Source organism: Panthera leo, chromosome C1, assembly GCF_018350215.1.
Source record: "Panthera leo isolate Ple1 chromosome C1, P.leo_Ple1_pat1.1, whole genome shotgun sequence".
In the NCBI taxonomy this organism is placed as follows: domain Eukaryota; kingdom Metazoa; phylum Chordata; class Mammalia; order Carnivora; family Felidae; genus Panthera; species Panthera leo.
This window is the reverse complement of record NC_056686.1, coordinates 78695254-78714634: the sequence shown is the minus strand read 5'-3', so window position 1 is coordinate 78714634 and position 19381 is coordinate 78695254. Positions and strand designations below refer to the sequence as shown.

The window sequence follows — 19381 nt, the reverse complement described above, 5'->3', positions numbered from 1 at the left end:
ACTGACTGAGCCACCCAGGTGCTCCAGGATGCATTCTTTTAGGTGCACAGGGAGCATTCTCCAGAATAGATCACATTAGGCCACAAAACAAGTCTCAAAAGATTGAAAATGACTGAAGTCATACCATGGATCTTTTCTGAACACAATGCTATGAAACTAGAAATCAAACCATAAGAAAATCTGGAAAGAACACAAATACATGGAGGTTAAATAACATGCTATTAAACAATGAATGGGGGAACCAAGAAATCCAGAAGAAATTCTAAAAAAATGGGGAAAAATGAAAACGAAAACACAGTGGTCCAAAATCTTTGGGATACAGCAAAAGCAGTTCTCAAAATGAAGTTATAGCAATAAGGGCTTACCTCAAGAAGCAAGAAAAATCTCAAATAAACAATCTGCTTACATCTAAAGGAGCTAGAAAAAAAAAGAACAAAACCCAAAGCCAACAGAAGGAAGAAAATAATAAAGATTAAAACAGAAATAAATAGAAACAAAAAAAATTGGAAGTGATCAATGAAACAGGAGCTGGTTCTTTGAAAAGATCAACAAAATTGATAAACCTTTCAACAGACCAATAAAAAAAAAATTGAGAGGGAGAGAGAGGATTCAAATAAACAACATCAGAAATGAAAGAGAAGAAAGAACAGCTGACACCATAGAAATACAAAGGATTATAAGAGAATATTATGAAAAATCATATGCCAACAAACTGGACAACCTAGAAGAAATGGAGAACTTCCTAGAAACACATAACCTCCCAAAACTCAATCTATAAGAAATAGAAAATTTGAGCAGACTGATTACCAGTAATCCAATAACTCCAAAAGTCCAGGACAAGATGGCTTCACAGGTGAATTCCACCAAACATTTAAAGAAGAGTTAACACCTCTTCTTCTCAAACTATTCCAAAAAATACAAAAGGAAGGAAAACTTCCAAATTCATTCTATGAAGCCAGCACTACCCTGATACCAAAACCAGACAAAGACACTACAACAAAAGAGAAATATAGGTCCATATCAATGATGAACTTAAGATGCAAAAATCCTCAACAAAATATTAAATACAAACTGAATCTAACAATACATTAAAAAAAAGCATTCACCACGATAAAGTTGGATTTATTCCAGGGATGCAAGGGTGGTTTGTTATTCACAAATCAATGTGATACATATCAACTCTAGAAAGGATAAGAACCATATGATCATTTCAAGAGACAAGGAAAAAGCATTTGACAAAGTACAACATCCATTCATGACAGAAACTCTTAACAAAGTAGGTTTAGAGGGAACATAGCTCAACATAATAAGGGCGATACATCAAAAACTCAAAGCTAACATCATACTCCATGGTGAAAAACTGCCAACGTGTCCCCTAAGACCAGGAACAAGACAAGATGTCCACTCTCAACACCTTTATTCAACACAGTATTGGAAGTCATAGTCATAGTAATGAGATGAGGAATAAAAGTCATCCAAATTAGTAAGAAAGAAGTAACTTTAACTATTTGCACATAACAAGATACTATATATAGAAAACGTTAAAGACCATGAAAAACCTACTAAAATTGCTAAATGAATTCAGTAAGGTCATAGAATACAAAAGTCAATATTCAGGAATCCACTGCATTGCTACACTACTAATAAAGTAGCAGAAAGAGAAATTAAGAGAACAGTTCCACTTAGAATTGTACGAAAAATAATGAAATGCCTAGGAATAAACTTATCCAAGGAGGTAAAAGACCTGGACTCTGAAAACTATAAATACTGATGAAAGAAAATGAAAATGACACAAAGAAATGGAAATATATTCCATACTCATGGATTAAAAGAATAACTATTGCTAAAATGTCCACACAATCCAAAGATATCTACAGATTTTATGCAATCCTATGAAAATATCAACAGCATTTTTCACTGAACTACAACAAATAATCCTAAAATTTGTATGGAATCAGTAAAGACCTTGAAGAGCCAAAGAAATATGGAAAAAGAACAATAAAACTGGAAGTCTCATAATCTCAGATTTCAAGACATACTACAAAGCTGTAGTATTCAAAACAAGTATGGTACTGGCACACACACACACACAAACCAAACCCATAGATCAAGTGAACAGAACAGAGAGCCCAGAAATATATCCAAGGTGCCTGGGTAGCTCAGTTGGTTAAGTATCTGATTCTTGGTTTCAGCTCAGGTCATGATCTCGTGGTTCGTGGGCTTGAGCCCAGCTTCGGGCTCCACGCTGGGCATGGAGCCTGCTTTAGGGATTCTCACTCTCAATCTCTCTACTCCTCCCCTGCTCACACTGTCTCTGGAAGGAAGGAAAGCAGGAAGGCAGGCAGAAATATACCCACAATTATATGGTCAATTAATCTTCAGATGAAAGAGGCAAGAATATGCAATGGGAAAAAGACAGTCTCTTCAACACACAGTGCTGGGATAACTGGACAGCTACATGCAGAAGAATGAAATTGGACTACTTTATAATACCATACACAAATATAAACTTAAAATGGATTAAAGACCTAAATGTGAAACCATAAAAATTCTAGAGGAGAGCACAGGCAGTAATCTTATGACATCAGTTGTGGCACTATTTTTCTAGATATGTCTCCTGAGGCAAGGGAAACAAAAGCAAAAATAAACTATTGGAACCTCATCAAAATAATAAGCTTCTGCACAGTTAAGGAAACAATCAACAAAACTAAAGGGCAACCTATGAAATGGGAGAAGATACTTACAAATGATATATCTGACAAAGGGTTAGTATCCAAAATATATAAAGAACTTATACAACACCAAAAAAACAAATAATCCAATTTAAAAATGGGTGGAAGACATTAACAGACATTTCTCCAAAGAGGACATAGAGATGGCTAACAGACACACTGAAAGATGCTCAACATAAATAACCATCAGGGAAATGCAAATCAAAACCACAATGCAGTATCAGCTCACAATTATGAGAGTGGCTAAAATCAACAGCACAGTAAACAAGTGTTGGCAAGGATGTGGAGAAAAAGGAACCCTCTTGCATTGTTTTTAGGAATGCAAACCAGTGCAGCCACTGTGGAAACAATATGGAGGTTCCTCAAAAAGCCAAAAATAGAACTACACTATGATCCAGCAACTGCACTACTGGGTATTTATCCAAGAATACAAAAACATTAATTCAAAGGGATATATGAACCCCTCTGTTTATTGGAGCATTATTTAAAATAGCCAAAATAAGGAAGCAGCCCAAATGTCCATTGACAGATTAATGGATAAAGATGTGGTATATAGGGGCGCCTGAGTGGCGCAGTCGGCTAAGCGTCTGACTTCAGCCAGGTCACGATCTCGCGGTCCGTGAGTTCGAGCCCCGCGTCAGGCTCTGGGCTGATGGCTCGGAGCCTGGAGCCTGTTTCCGATTCTGTGTCTCCCTCTCTCTGCCCCTCCCCCGTTCATGCTCTGTCTCTCTCTGTCCCAAAAATAACAAACAAACAAACAAACAAAAAAAAAAAAACGTTGAAAAAAAAAAAAAAGATGTGGTATATATTTACAATGGAATACTATTCAGCCATAAATAAGAATGAGATCTTGCCATTTGCAGTGACATAAATGGAGCTAAAGAGTATAATGCTAAGTGAAATAAGTCAGTTAGACAAAGATAAATACCATATGATTACACTCATGTGGAATTTAAGAAACAAATAAACAAGGAGTGCCTGGGTGGCTCAGTTAGTTAAGTGTCCGACTCTTGATTTTGACTCCGGTCATGATCTCATGCTTTGTAAGATCAAGTCCCCATCTGCTGACAGTGCAGAGCCTGCTTGGGATTCTCTCTCTCCCTCTCTCTTTGCACCCGCCCCCCACTCATGCATGTGCAAGCTCTTTCTCTCTCAAAATAAGTAAACGTTTTTTTAAAAAAGAAACTAACAAATAAAATGAGCGAAGGAAAAAAAACAGAAGAGACAGAGATAAACCCAGAAAGACTCTTCACTACAGAGAACAAACTGATGGTTACCAGAGGGGAGGTGGGTGGGTAGATAGGTAAAATAGGTGATGGTGATTAAATATGCTCATCACTTGTAATGAGCACAGGGTAATGAATGGAAGTGTTGAATCACTACATTGTATACCTGAAACTAATATGACACTGTATGTTAACTATACTGGAATTTAAAATAAAATTAAAAAAACATTAAAAATAAAAAATATAAAAATATATATATTCCATGTAAATGGATATCAAAATCCTAGAGTAGCTCTACTCACATCAGAAAAAACAATATTTAAGCCAAAACTGTAACAAGAGACAAAGAATGTCATTATGTAATGATAAAAGGGTCAATCTGAAAGAATATATTACATAAATATTTATGGTCCTAAAAAACATAGAAGCACCTAAATATATAAAGCTAATATTGACAGACCTGAAGGGAGAAAAAGACAGAAATATAATAATAGTAGAAGACTTAAATACCCCATTGTCATCAATGGATAGATAGATCAAGGCAGAAAAATCAATAAGGAAAAACGACTTGAACTACACATAACACCAAATGGACTTAACAGACATTTGTAGAACATTCCATACAAGGCCTATACACATTCTTCTCAAACATACAAGGAACATTCTCCAAGGGAGACCATGTGGTAGGCCACAATACAAGTCTTACAAGAAAATTGACAATTTACAATTATGTCAGGATTAAAAAAATATGCTACTGAATAGCCAAGAGGCCAGAAAAATTAGAAAAAATTATGTTGAGACAAATGAAAATGGAAATACAACATACCAAAAATTATGGGATACAAAATATGGTATCCCATATGGGATACAGAAAAAATATTTTTAAGAGGTAAGTTAATAGTAATAAACATCTACATTAGGAAACAAGATCTCAAATAACCTAACTTCACACTTTAAGGAAATAGAAAAATAACAAATTAAAGCCCAAAATTAAGAAAAGGGGAAATAACAAAGATCAGAGCAGAAATAGAAACTAAAAAGACAACAGAAAAGATCAATGAAACTGAAAAGAGAGGGCTTTTAAAGCGGTAAAAAATATATATACAAATCTTTAGCTAGATTTACCAAGAAAAAAAGGCCCAAATTAATAAAATTTGAAATGAAAGAGGAGACATTTCAACTGCTACCAGAGAAACACAAAGGATCATTAGAGACTGATACAAAGACTTATATACCAACAAACTGGACAACCTAGAAGAAACAAATTCTACCAAGACAATATGAAGAGAATATCTGAACAAACCAATTAATAGTAAGGAAATTGGATCAGTAATCAAAAACTTCCAAAGAAACAAAAGTCCAGGACCAGATGACTTCACTGGCGGATTCTATCAAACATTAAGGAAGAATTAATTCCAACCCTTCTTAAACTCTTCTAAAAAACAGAAGAGGGAACCCTTCCAAACTCATTTTATGAAGCCAGTGTTACCCTGATGGGAAGCCACAAGAAAAGTGGCCAGTATGCTTGATGAACATAGATACAAAATTCCTCAACAAAATAGCAGAAAAGCCAAATTCCACAATACATTATTAAAAGGATCATACACCATGATCACATGGGATTAATTCCATAGATGCAAGAATGGTTCACTATTTACAAAAAAAATAAAATATAAATCAGTGTGATACACCACATTAACAAAATGAAGGATAAAAATCTTTAAATCATCTCAGTAGATGCAGAGAAAGCATCTGACACAATTCAACATCCTGTAAGACCAGCAGCAAGAAAAGAATACCCACTCACCACTTTTATTCTACACAGTACTGGAAGTCCTACCCAGAGCAATTAGTCAAGAAAAAGACATAAAAGTACCCAAGTTGGAAAGAAGTAAAGCTGTCTATATTTGTAGATGACATGATAATATATACAGAAAACACTAAAAACTATCAAAAAATTGTTAGAATAAATGAATTCAGTGAAGTTGCAGGATACAAAATAAATATACTACCCAAAGCAATCTACAGATTCAATTCAATCCCCATTAAAATTCCATCAAAAAGGCATTATTCAAAGAAATATCAACAAACAATCCTAAAATCTGTATGAAACCGAAAAAGACCCCAAATATCTAAAGTAATCTTCAGAAAAAGGAAGGAAGCTGGAAGCATCACATTATCTCATTACAAACTACAGTAATAAAAACAATGTGGTACTGGTACAGAAATGGACACATAGATCAAGGAACAGACCAGATAGTCCAGGAATAAGTCCATGCATATATAGCAAATTAATTTGTGACAAAGAAGCCAAGAATATACAATGGGGAAAGGATAGTATCTGTATAAATGGTGCTGGGAAAACTGGACAGATAGAAAACGATGAAACTGTATCACTATCTTATACCATACACAAAAATCAACTCTACATGGATGAAAGACTTAAATTTATGATCTGAAACCATAAATCTTCCAGAAGAAAACAGAGGGCTAAGGCACCTGACATCAAGTTGGCAATAAATTTTTGGATATGACATAAAAGCAAGGGCACTGAAATCAAATATAAGCAACTAAAAAGCTTCTGCACAGCAGTGTAAACTATCAATAAAATGAAAAGGCAGCCTACAGAATGGGAGAAAATATTTGCAAATCATGTATGTGAATGCCTGAGATAAAGAAAGAACTCCTATAACTCAAACCCAAACAATCCAAATTAAAAATCGGCAGAGAAACTGAACACATTTTTCCAAAGAACACATACAAATAGGCAAAGGGTATGTGAAAAGGTGCTCAACATCACTAGTCATCAGGGAAATGCAAATCGAAACCACAATGAGATATTACATCATACTTGTCTGAATGGCTAGTATCAAAACAAAACAAAACAAACCCAAGAGATAACAAGTATTGGTGTGGGTGTGCAGATAGGGAACCCTTGTCCACTGTTGGTGGAATGTAAATTGCACAGCCACTATGGAAAACAGTATGGAGGTTCCTCAAAAATTAAAAACAGAAATACCACATGATCCTGCAACACCAGTTTGGGGTATATACTCAAAAGGAATTAATACAGGATATCAAAAAGATACATGTATTCCCAAGTTCAGTGATGGCATTATTTCCAACAGCCAAGATAAGCAAAAAACCAAAGTGTTTATCAATAGATAAATGTATAAAGAAGATATGGTATCTATATACATACAATGAATATTATTCAGCCATGAGAAAGGACGTCTTGCTATTTGTGACAACATGAAAAGACCCTGAGAGCATTATGTTAAGTGAAATAAAACAGAGAAAGACAAATAGTTCATGGAATCATTTTATATGTACAGTTAAAAAAAAAAAGTCAAATTCATAAAAACAGCAGGTAGAAAAGGGTTTGCTGGGCAGTGAGGGAAAGAGAGGTTAGTAAAACAGTAAAACCTTTTAGCTAAAAGACAATAAGGTTTGAAGACATAATGCATAACATGTTGACTACAGTTGGTAATACTGTATTATATGACTGAAATTTGCTAGGAGAGTAGAACATAAATGTTCTTACCAAAAAAAATAGAAATAAATTTTTAAAAATTTAAGTTTGTGTTTGAACATTTATAAATTATTTCTCCTATAGTAATCTGATAATCATCATATTCATAATCCCTACATCCAATGTCTTCTAAATAAGATGCTTTTTATTCAAACTGGTCAGCATTTGGTCATATTTTCCTTTATAAACTACAAGGATGGGGAAAATAAGTCATAAATTCACTTTTTCATTGATGTGTTTTATGTACTTTTATACGTTTACTTACTTTAATAAGTAATGCTTCATTTGTAGCTTCAATTACTTCATTCCTGTCTTGGACTTGTTGATGCAAGTTGCTTACGGTATCCTGAGCTTCTTCTAATTCCAGTTTTGCCTTCTCTAACTGTTCATTTAGTTGCTGAACAGAAGTCTTTTGAGAGTCAGCAGAAATCTTCCACTTTGCATGGTTCTCTTGATGTGAAATCATCTACACAGCCCCAAAATTGAAAAAGAAAAGAATTAAGTAGGGTAGAGTTGGTTTCAAATTCTAATACTTTCCACTTCCACTTATACTAAAGTAAATTCTGTTTATAGGAACAAACATCTGATTTCTCAACAAATACCCCATGAGAGGAAAAAAGGGGGAGAAGAAACCTATAGTCTTAAATTTACCTAAGAACAGTGAACCAAAGACCATGGTCTGTTTTTTGATCCTGATTTGAACCAATTAACTATATAGACATTTTTGAGACAACTGGGAAAATCTGAACAATGAGCGGGTATTTGATAATATTAACGGATGATTGTCAATTTTTAGGTGTGATAATAGTATTGTGGCTAGGTTTCTTAAAAATAGACCTTATCTTTTAGAGACACCTATTGAAATGTTTATTGATGAAATAATGATGTCTGAGATTTGCTTCAAAAGAGAATGAGATGTGGAGGAAAGGGAGTGAGGTTAAAGATACAGTGATCATATTTCCCAGTTTGCTTAGGACTGACTGAGTTTTATGCCTGGTGTCCTGGTGTAGTTGCACCCCTTTTCATTCTCAAAAGTGTTCCCTTTTAAAAAGAAATGGTCAATATACTTATAGATGAAATCGCATTAGCCACAAGTTGATAATTGCTAAAGTTGAATAATAAATATAGGAGGATTTATACCATTCTTTCAAAATTTTCCAAAATAAAAACTTAAAAAAAATCTAATTCTTATCAAAAATATCAGGGGTTTTGCAATTAAATGATTTTGTGACAATTCTGAAACCTGTAATATTTTAAATGCTGTTAAAAATTATTGATCCTTTATACTGGTACTTTAATGACATACTCCTTCATTTTTATAATCAAACAACATATATGCTTTAAAAATAAATCTCTGTCAAGTGTCAAAGAGAATAAAAACATTACAAATTCTTATTTTTATATCATACGTATAAAACATTAGTAGCAAATATTAAATAGCAATAGTAGAACCAATTTTTACAATTCATTTTTTGTATTCCCTGCTTATAATTAATTTCAGAGGGCTTACAAAACTTAAAGTAAAAAACTGGATAATAAATAAAAGTAGAACAGAGACCACATAATAAAAGTGTAAAGAGTAGTTGCTGGTAAACAGTTGAGCTGGACTAGTTATTACCGAAGGTCACTTAGTTGAGTAACTAATATTTATTAAATAATTATGCTGAATCCAACAGGATTCCATTTGTCTCTAAAGACCAAGGGTTGGAATCCCTTAGCCTGGGACTAGATTCAGTTTGCAAATGTGTTTTGTTTGGCAGACACCATGTTTTTAAAGAGATCTGAATCTAAACCCTTTAAGCAAGACGTGGCGACTTCAAGCTCCACCAATCCCTCACAAAGATGGTCCCAAACTCCTCTGAAAGGAGTTTAATATGAATGTATTTGTAATCCTTGTTATATAGAAAAATGCTTTACTAGAACTCCGTAAGTTATTTAGGTCTAAAATACACATTTTGTATATCCTCAAATGTAGTTTTTAAATAGACAAGAAATGCTATTCTAATTGATAACAGTGCTCATTTGTATAAAGGTTCAGGACATACTAGTAGATAAAAAGTATGAGGTTCTAATTTTGCCTTTCTAATTTACTATCACAACAAATGTTGGACATTGCAAAGCATTACAGATTCATATCACATGAAACTGCTTATGTTGTTTGCTAAATATCTCCAGTTTGCTTTTTCCAGTTAGTTTTGGCAAGTGCTATATTATAACTGATTATGATGAAGATGATGATGAGACAGGCTCTGGTCTAAGAACTTTAACTATATTCATTTAATCCTCAACACAGTTCTATGAGGTACATTACATTATTATACCCATTTCAGAGAGGTTAATTGCTCAAGGTCATGTAAGTGCTAAGTGATGAGCTAAGATTTGGAACCAGGCTGCCTGGCTAAAGAACTTAAGCTCTTAACTCCACAGTGTATGTGAAGTTATATTAAGCTACCAGAAATGAAGACCACAATGAATTATTCTATAATGAATACTCAGAAGTTAGACTTCTACTTTTGTTCAGATAGGTCAACCCACTTTAGCAGACAATACTAGAACGAATTACATCTTCTTTACCTCCAGATGATAAGCTTCTTTGAGAGAGTCTACTTCTGCTGACAATTTCTTGATTTCTGCTTGCATTCTTGCTTCTAAATGAGCTTCACGTACTTGAGAAGCCCCTAATTCTTCAGCTAAATGGTTTCCATGAGCTTCCTTAAAAATGACATATTAAGGAAAAGTTATTTAACTTGTTTATTTGGTTATTAAAACTAAACCAATAGTGTGTACCTGTGGAAGTACTTCACTCTTTTATAATACTATATAAACACTCAGATACAAAGTTAACTTATTAAATGGTATACTTTAAAATCTAGACATTTAAGAGACTATAAATGGGACTGTATTAGTGTATTGTTTATCATAATGTAATAGAAGTTCACTAACCAGTGTATTCTGTAAAGCAAATTAATAACCACAGCATGCTGAACTTTGGCAGGTAACAGTTTACTCTAAGGTCTGCCTATGCATTTTGTTCACCAGATGCACTGTTTGCTTATCAAGAGTCAGTTGTGTACTTATCCAAACCTATTTATGCTAGTTTTGCTTAGGATTCTAATTATGCAATTTTAATATATATTATGTATGAACACTGAGGAAATACACAAGCAAAAAGAAAGTTTTTATTTAAAAGAAAGTTCTATGCTTTGAGACAGGTCAATGAATGAGTCACAAACATTTTTTACCCAATTAGAAGCAGTCAAAATAGTTGTAAAATATTATGGGAAACTCCACGTAAAATATGAGATGTTATACTCTAACTGCTTTACAAATGTCTTTTAATTCTTCTTCTCCTTTAAAGAAACCAAAATTGGAAACAATAGATGATCAAATAGGAATATGGTTAATGAAAAATGGCTAGGTGGAATTCTAAGCAAAGACCCTGCCCACACATAAAAAAAAAAAAGATTTTGTCCTAACTTAAAAGATCTACAATATCTAAAAGAATATATATTTAGAGTTCTGAGTTGAAGTATTTTAAACTGTCAATTTAACAAATCAAAACTACAATGAGATATCACCTCACACCTGTCAAAATGGCTAAAACCGACAACACAGGAAACAACAGATGTTCGGGAGGATACAGAGTAAAGGGAAACCCTCTTGTACTGTTGATGGGAATGCAAACTGGTACAGCCACTCTGGAAAACAGTATGGAGGTTCCTTAAAAAGTTAAAAATAGAACTACCCTATGATCCAGCAATTGCACTACTAGGTATTTATCCAAAGGATAAAAAAATATTTCAAAAAAAATTTTTTAATGTTTATATTTGAGAGAGAGTGAGCGAGCACAAGAGGCAGAGTGGCAGAGAGAGGGAGACACAGAGCCTGATGCAGGGCTCAAATCCAACAACAGTGAGATCATGACTTGAGCCAAAGTCGGATGCTCAACCGACTGAGCCACCCAGGAGCCCCTAAAAATATTAATTCAAATGGATACATGCATCCTGATGTTTATAGCAGCATTATCAACAATAGGTAAATTATGGGAAGAGCCCAAATGTCCATCAACTGATGAACTGATTAAAAAAGAAGTGGCATATCGGGTGCCTGCGTGGCTCAGTCATTTAAGCATCTGACTCTTGGTTTTGGCTCAAGTCATGATTTCACAGTTTGTGGGTTCGAGCCCCACATCAGGCTTTGCACCGGCCATGTGGAGCCTGCTTGGGATTTTCTCCCTCTCTCTTTGCCCCTCCCCTGCTCTGTCTCTGTCTCTCTCAAATTAAGTAAATAAAAACTTTTAAAAAAGTGGTGGTACACACACACACACAGTGGAATATTACTCAGCCATCAGAAAGAATGAAATCTTGCCACTTGCAGTGATGTGGATGGAGCTAGAAAGCATCATGCTAAGTAAGTCACAGAAAGACAAACACCATATGATTTCACTCAAATGTGGAATTTAAATAATAAACAAATACGGGAGGGAAAAAAGAGAAGCAAACCAAGAAACAGACTCTTAACTATAGACAAGAAACTGATGGCTACCAGAGGGAAGGTAGGCAGGGGAATGGGTGAAAAAGGTGATGGGGATGAAGGAGGGCACTTGTGATGAGCACTGGGTGTTGTATGTAAGTGATGAATCACTAAATTCTACACCTGAGACTAATATTACACTGTATGTTAACTAGCTGGAATTAAAAAAACAAAAAAAAAAACAAAAAAAAAAACTTGAAAAATAAAATAAAATAAAAACTTGAAAAGAAACTGTCATTTTAAATAATTCCCCACTTTCATTCACTTTTTTGATTAACTGAGCTTACCTTATCACATCAAATCAATTGTACTATAGATACTACAGATAAAGACAAAGATGAGATAAAAGTAGAGAGCTCCCCTTTTCCTAGGAGACTCCCAAATGCCCAACATATTCTAATAAAAATTCCTTATATATTCTTTATTAGTCCAACCAGAAATGTGAATAAAAACATTAAGTTTACCAAAATTAAATGTAAAGACACTTTAATGTAATTCCTGTATTAGTAACCATAATAAAAAGCATAAAACAGGAACATTACTGAAATACCAATAAACACATTTTTCTCAAAGTCTAAGTAATTAACCCAAGCATAACAATCCAAGTATTAAAAAAATTTTTTTTTTTAATGTTTGTTTATTTTTGAGAGAGAGACAGAGTGAGAGTGGGGGAGGGGCGAGAGAGAGGAAGACACAGAATCCGAAGCAGGCTCCAGGCTCTGAGCTGTCAGCACAGAGTCCATTGCAGGGCTCAAACTCACCTACTGTGAGATCATGACCTGAGCTGAAGTTGGACACTTAACTGAATGAGCTACCCAGGCGCCCTCCAAGTATTTTTAAGCAAAGTTATTAACCTTCTACCAAATACAATTTATATTATAGTTCTTGTTATTAAAAGCACTTTCTCTCCATAAGGATTCTGAACTATAGGTTTCATAACAGTTATAAATTTAGATTGTCAGTTTCACTTATAAGAGTGGCTACAAATGTAAAAATTTTACTCAAAAAAGATTAGCTTTATTATTATTTTTTCAAATGATAGCTTAAACTCACTTGAAAATCTAAAAATACTTTGTAACTCAATTTATTGAAAACTAGTTTGGCTAAAACTCAGTTCTGAATCCTAGTTATATTACAAAGCTATGCTAAATATAACATTTTCCTTAAAATATTAGTAAAATACACATAAAATTTATCACTTTAACCAGTTTTAAGTGTCAAATTCACTAGCATTAAGTACATTCAGTGTGTGCAACACAGTTACTATAATCTACAACTTAAAAAAAAGTAAATGTTAAAATTTTTTAAGATTTTTAGTAAGGTAAAATTATTTAGAATAGGGATTACTTTTTCTTTAGAGAGTTGCTTTACTTCCTCCAATTCACTTGAGAGCCTTTCTACTTCTCTCTGTGCTTGGACTTGTTGACGACGAGCCTCCACCAATTCTGTATGAGAATTCTGCATCTGCTCCCGAGTTAACCTCAATTCTTGCTCCAAATCTATGGCATCCTTGTACTGAGTTGCAATATACTGTTCCTGCTCTTTCATAACCTGAAATACACAAGATATTTGTAGCTTTCAAAATGAAATGATACAGATAACCTATTTCTTACTCTGATTTCTCTTTTAATAAGTGATTTCCCCATCCCAACTTGATCTCTATAAAATTTAACACACAATGAATATCAGTTTCTATGAAATTGATACTTACAAAATGTTTTTCTTCCTTTTTCTTTTTTTAAAAAATTGTTTATTTATATATTTTTGAGAGAGACAGAGATAGCGCGAGTGGGGGAGAGGCAGATAGAGAGGGAGAGAGAGAATCCCAAGCAGACTCCACATCAGCCTGACAATGGGGGGCTTAAACCCACGAAACCATGAGATCATGACCTGAGCCGAATCTAAGAGTCGGATGCTTAACTGACTTAGCCACCCAGGTGCCTCTTCCTTTTTAATTATAAGAAAATGACAAAATACTATTAATAAATCTGGGATAAATGGTATATTTTCATGACTAATATGTAAGCTGTATAATCCTTAATCATTATGAATATAACATGGCAGAATACGCAATAATATAAAGAAAAAAAAGAAACTAATATGTGATATCCATTTCACAGATGGAGAATATATTGGCATGAATAACCAAAACCCACCATTAATCCATATGGGTTAAGGTCTTTTCTGTAAAAGTATCTGTCTGCAGACAGATAAACACAATGAAGATCTATATATGAAGTTTTAAAGTTGAGTATACTATTTAAAGGCAAAAAAAAGTAACACCCATGAGAGCTCTTAGAAGCAAATTCAGTTTTGGGATGCCTGGGTGGCTTAGTCAGCTGAGTGTCTGACTTTGACTCAGGTCGTGATTTCATGGTTGGTGAGTTTGAGCCCTGCACCAAACTTGCTGCTGTCAGCACAGAGTCCACTTTGGATCCTCTGTCCCCCTCACTCTCCACCCCTCTCCCATTCATGCGCACGCTCTTTCTCTCAAAAATAAACAAACATTTAAAAAACAAACAAATAAATTAAAAGAAGCAAATTCACTTTTTAAAAAGGCAAGTGGGTGGAATTCACCATTCAGCACACATCGAACTTCACCTGGCAACGAACTCAATGTGTTTAGTCTCAATAATGTACAATTATTATCTGTTCATTCATTCGCTGGATGGAGTTCCTCAAGGATAAATGAGTGTATCTTGATATCTGTATCTCCAGCTCTACTACACAGTAGGTTCTCAATAAATATTTGTTGACCAAGTGAACACATACTGTGAATTCATTATGTGAGAGATACTATGACAATGCCTATAGGCAATATAAATAGGATGATGCCCTTGCCTATAATTGGAACATCAGAATAAATATTTAAAAAAGATCAAAGAAACTAGTATCTGACACAAATAATTAGCCCCAAAATACTTATGGCACAGCTTCTATATATTAAAACCAACCAGTTTAAAACATAAAGATTTATATCGCTCTTCAGATAATATTAGTATGTTTCTTAGGAAGAGATAATTTGCTTACACTTTCCATTTCTTTCATCTTTTGTTGTGTTCGTTCATTTTCTTTTTTCAGTTGACTTATCTCCTGTTCATTTTGTAGTGTTATAAACTCTTTTTCTCGAAGCTGTTCTTTGGCATTTTGCAATTTTTCATTCAAACTTTCTATCTGAATTTTAAAAAGAGTAATGTTAATGTAACTAAGGAAAAATAATTTTTACTTTATTTATTTAAAAAAAAATTTTTTTTTAACTCTTATTTATTTTTGAGACAGAGAGAGACAGAGCATGAATGGGGGAGGGTCAGAGAGAGAGGGAGACACAGAATCTGAAACAGGCTCCAGGCTCTGAGCCGTCAGCACAGAGCCTGACGCGGGGCTTGAACTCACGAACCGCGAGATCATGACCTGAGCCGAAGTCGGACGCTTAACCGACTGAGCCACCCAGGCGCCCCCAGGAAAAATAATTTTGAAATCATAATTGCAATCCAAGTAAGTCAAGCTTTAAACACATAAATCCAAAGTAGCCAATATAAAAATGTGTTTTTCTTAATGCCATTATAACTTAGACATTAACATCAGGATTCTTGTGCTTAATAAGAAGCTTCTTTGTATACCTGAAACACACAAGAGATGGAAGTCTCAATCACATTTGTGTAAGAAAGGAAAATTAGGGTACATTAAAGCAACAAGTGTTATATGGTCTTACAAATAGTTTTATAGGTAATACGTTTAAGAGGTAAAAAACTCTAGTTAGTGAAAATAAAATCCCCTTCCCACTGTGTTCCTTCCTTAAAGGTAACCAAAGAAGAGAATTACTTGCAAATCCTTCCAGAGATATTTTATACATATTCAAACACGCACACATGAGGATAAATACGTGGACATACTGATACGAGAAAACCTGTATTTGAAATAACATTAAGAGGGTCATCGGGCTAGGGAGTGAGGAAAATGAGGAAATGTTGGTCAAAGTGTACAAGATTTCAGTCATGCAGGATGAGTAAGTTCTGTAAATCTAATGTACAGCACAGTGATTATAATTAGTAATACTGTATTTGTATACTTGAAATTTGCCAAGAGAATAGATATTGAGCATTCCCAACAAAAATAAATAATTATAATAACTGAGGTGATGGACATGTTAATTATTACACAGAGTATATGTATAGGAAAACATGTTGTATACCTCAAATATATGCAATTTTTGTCATATGTCAATAAAGCTGGGGAAAAAGTTAAAATGAGAAAAATGAATTAAAGTAGTATGTACAAAATAATTAAAATTATGTAGTATTTTTATTGTATGTATTCTACTTAAAAGCCACATTATGTGAACAACAGATGCTTACAGTTATGGAGTTATTTTTTAAAAGAATTTAAAATATGTAATTTTAACTAATTTACCTGTTTGTTGCATTCTTTAAGTTCCAATTCTGATTTCTCAAGAGTACCCTCTAATTTAATTATTTTCTGCTCCATTTCTCCCCTGTGCTCACGAATAGTCATATCCAAATGTGTAACCTAAATACAAAAGTAGCCTGCATCAATAATTTATTTGTTTTTATTGCTAAGTAGCATTCTATGGTATTCCATGGTGGTACCATCATTTATTTAACCATTCACTTACTGATGGGCATTTCAATTATTTTCTATTTTGGGCTGTTACTAATAAAGGCACTGTGAACATTTGTGTATATAGGTTTTTTGTGAACACATGTTTTCATTTCTCTGAGACAAATGCCTAAGAATGTAACTGTTGGGTTGTAAGGTAAGAACATGTTTAGTACTGTAAAAAAACCTGCTATCTAGACTGTATCCAGAGAGGCTGTACCATTTTACATTACAACCAGCAATGAATAAGTGATCCAGTTTCTCTTCATTGTCATCAGCTTGGTGTTATCCCTACTTTTTATTTTAGCCATTTGGCAAAGAGTGTGACGATATCACATTGTGATTTCAACAAAATGAACATCAATGTCTTTTCATGTCTTTGGCTTATTGTTTTTAAAATTTTTATGCTTATTTATTTCTTTTTTGAGAGAGGGAGGGGCAGAGAGAATCCCAAGCAGGTTCTGCACTGTCAGCGCAGAGACAGATGCAGGGCTCAGACTCATGAAACCTGAGATCATGAGCTGAGCTGAAACCAAGAGTCGGACATTCAACTGACACCACCCAGGCACCGCAGGCTTATTTTTTAAAATTGGATTGTTTACTTTTTTACCACTGAGCTTTGAGATGAGAGTATATATCCTATGTATGAGTCCTTTGTCAGATATGTGATTTACAAATATTCTTTTCCTGTCTATTCCTTATCACCCTCTTAACAAGGTCTTCTGCAGAATAAATTTTTAATTTTGAAAAAAAAACATTAAACTATTACTCAATTATTCTAATGTGAAAAACCGTGTGCTTGGAATGTGTTTTAAAATTGTTTACATGGGGCGCCTGGGTGGCTCAGTCGGTTAAGCGTCTGACTTCGGCTCAGGTCATGATCTCACGGTCCGTGAGTTCGAGCCCCGCGTCGTGCTCTGTGCTGACAGCTCAGAGCCTGGAGCCTGCTTCAGATTCTGTGTCTCCCTCTCTCTCTGACCCTCCCCCGTTCATGCTCTGTCTCTCCCTGTCTCAAAAATAAATAAACATTAAAAAAAAAATTTAAAAAAAAAATTGTTTACAGTGAGGGGGGGGCACGTGGATGGTTCAGTTCATTAAGCAACCAACTTCGGCTCAGGTCACGATCTCATGGTTTGTGAGATCGTGCCACACATCAGGCTTTTTGCTGATGGCTCAAAGCCTGGAGCCTGCTTCAGATTCTGTGTCTCCCACTCTCTTTATCCCTCCCCTGCTCATGCTCTCTCTCTCTCAAAATTAAATAAACATTAAAAAAATTTTTTTAACTCTTTATAGTGGGTGTAACTGAAACATAAACTCAGCTCAAATTATTTAAAAAAAAATTTTTTTTTAACGTTTATTTATTTTTGAGACAGAGAGAAACAGAGCATGAACGGGGGAGGGTCAGAGAGAGAGGGAGACACAGAATCTGAAACAGGCTCCAGGCTCCGAGCTGTCAGCACAGAGCCCGACGCGGGGCTTGAACTCACGGACCGGCGAGACCATGACCTGAGCTGAAGTCGGACGCCTAACCGACTGAGCCACCCAAGCGCCCCAATCAAATTTTTTTTAAAAATGAGAAAAATATTCATTGCTTATGAATACCGAATCTTGAGTTTCATATATATTATACAAACTTAAAAAAATTCAACTATGTTCATAAATGACAAATAAAATGATTTAGACTTTATTTTATGCGAGATAAAAGCTGCTAAATACAACATAACAAAAATTGTGGAATGCAGCAAAAGAAGTGCTTGGAGGAAAATGTAGAGCACTGAGTGCATATATTAGAAAAGAAGAAAGATCTAAAATCAATCATTTAAGTTTCCAATTTGGGAAACTAGGAAAAGCAGAGCAAATTAAATCCAAAGTAAGCAGAAGAAAAGAAATAATAAAAATTAAAGCAGACATCAGTAAAATTAGAATTAGGAAATCAACAGAGAAAATCAACAAAACCAAAAGCTGAGTTGTGAAAAGATCAATAAAATCAATATGCCTCCAGCCAGGATAACTAAGAAAAAAAGAAAGATGACACAAATTACTAATATCACAAATGAAAGAGAACACATTACTGTAACTCTCATGGACATTAAAAGGATAATAAGGAATATTACAACAACTCTCTGACCACAAATTTAATAAAAATAGATGAAACAGACCAATTACTTGGAAGACAGAATCTGCCAAAACTCAAACAAGAAGAGATAATCTGAATAAGCCTATATCTATTAAAGAAATTAATGATTAATAACTTTCCCATACAGAAAGCAGCAGGTCCTGGTGGGTTCACTGGTGAATTCTACTGAACATCTAAGAAAGAAATTATACCAATTTTCTACAGTCCGATTCAGAAGACAGAAGCAGAGGAAATAATTCTGAACTCATTCTATGAGGCCAGTATTACCCTAATACCCAAACCAGACAAAGACATTTTAACACACATTCAACACATGGTAAAAACCCTCAGTGAACTAGAAATGAAGGAAAATTTCATTAACTTAATAAAGAATATTTACAGAAAAACAACAGCTAGAATCATACTTAATGGTGAGAAATTCAAAGCCTTCCCACTAAGATCAGATACAAGGCGAGGATATTCATTCTCACTAATGCTTTTCACTATTGTTCTAGCAGTCCTAGCTAATGCAGTAAGATAAGAAAAAGAAATAAAAGATTTATATATATTAGCAAGGAATATAAAACTGTGTTTGTTTATAGATGACATAATCATCTAGGGAGAA

The 19381-nt window shown here is 34.3% G+C and overlaps 1 protein-coding gene across 8 annotated transcripts in view; it reads right to left on the bottom strand.

Moving 5' to 3' along the window:
• Window positions 1-19381, bottom strand: part of CCDC18 (coiled-coil domain containing 18) — a 108195-nt gene that overhangs the window by 11735 nt on the left and 77079 nt on the right. For all 8 annotated transcript variants that reach the window (XM_042952866.1, XM_042952865.1, XM_042952868.1 and 5 more), the window contains 5 exons: window positions 16434-16550; window positions 15054-15197; window positions 13371-13574; window positions 10065-10202; window positions 7756-7956 (listed from right to left, as the gene is read on the bottom strand). In XM_042952866.1, coding sequence (XP_042808800.1) covers window positions 7756-7956; window positions 10065-10202; window positions 13371-13574; window positions 15054-15197; window positions 16434-16550 — 804 coding nt within the window. The remainder of the gene's footprint in view (window positions 1-7755; window positions 7957-10064; window positions 10203-13370; window positions 13575-15053; window positions 15198-16433; window positions 16551-19381) is intronic.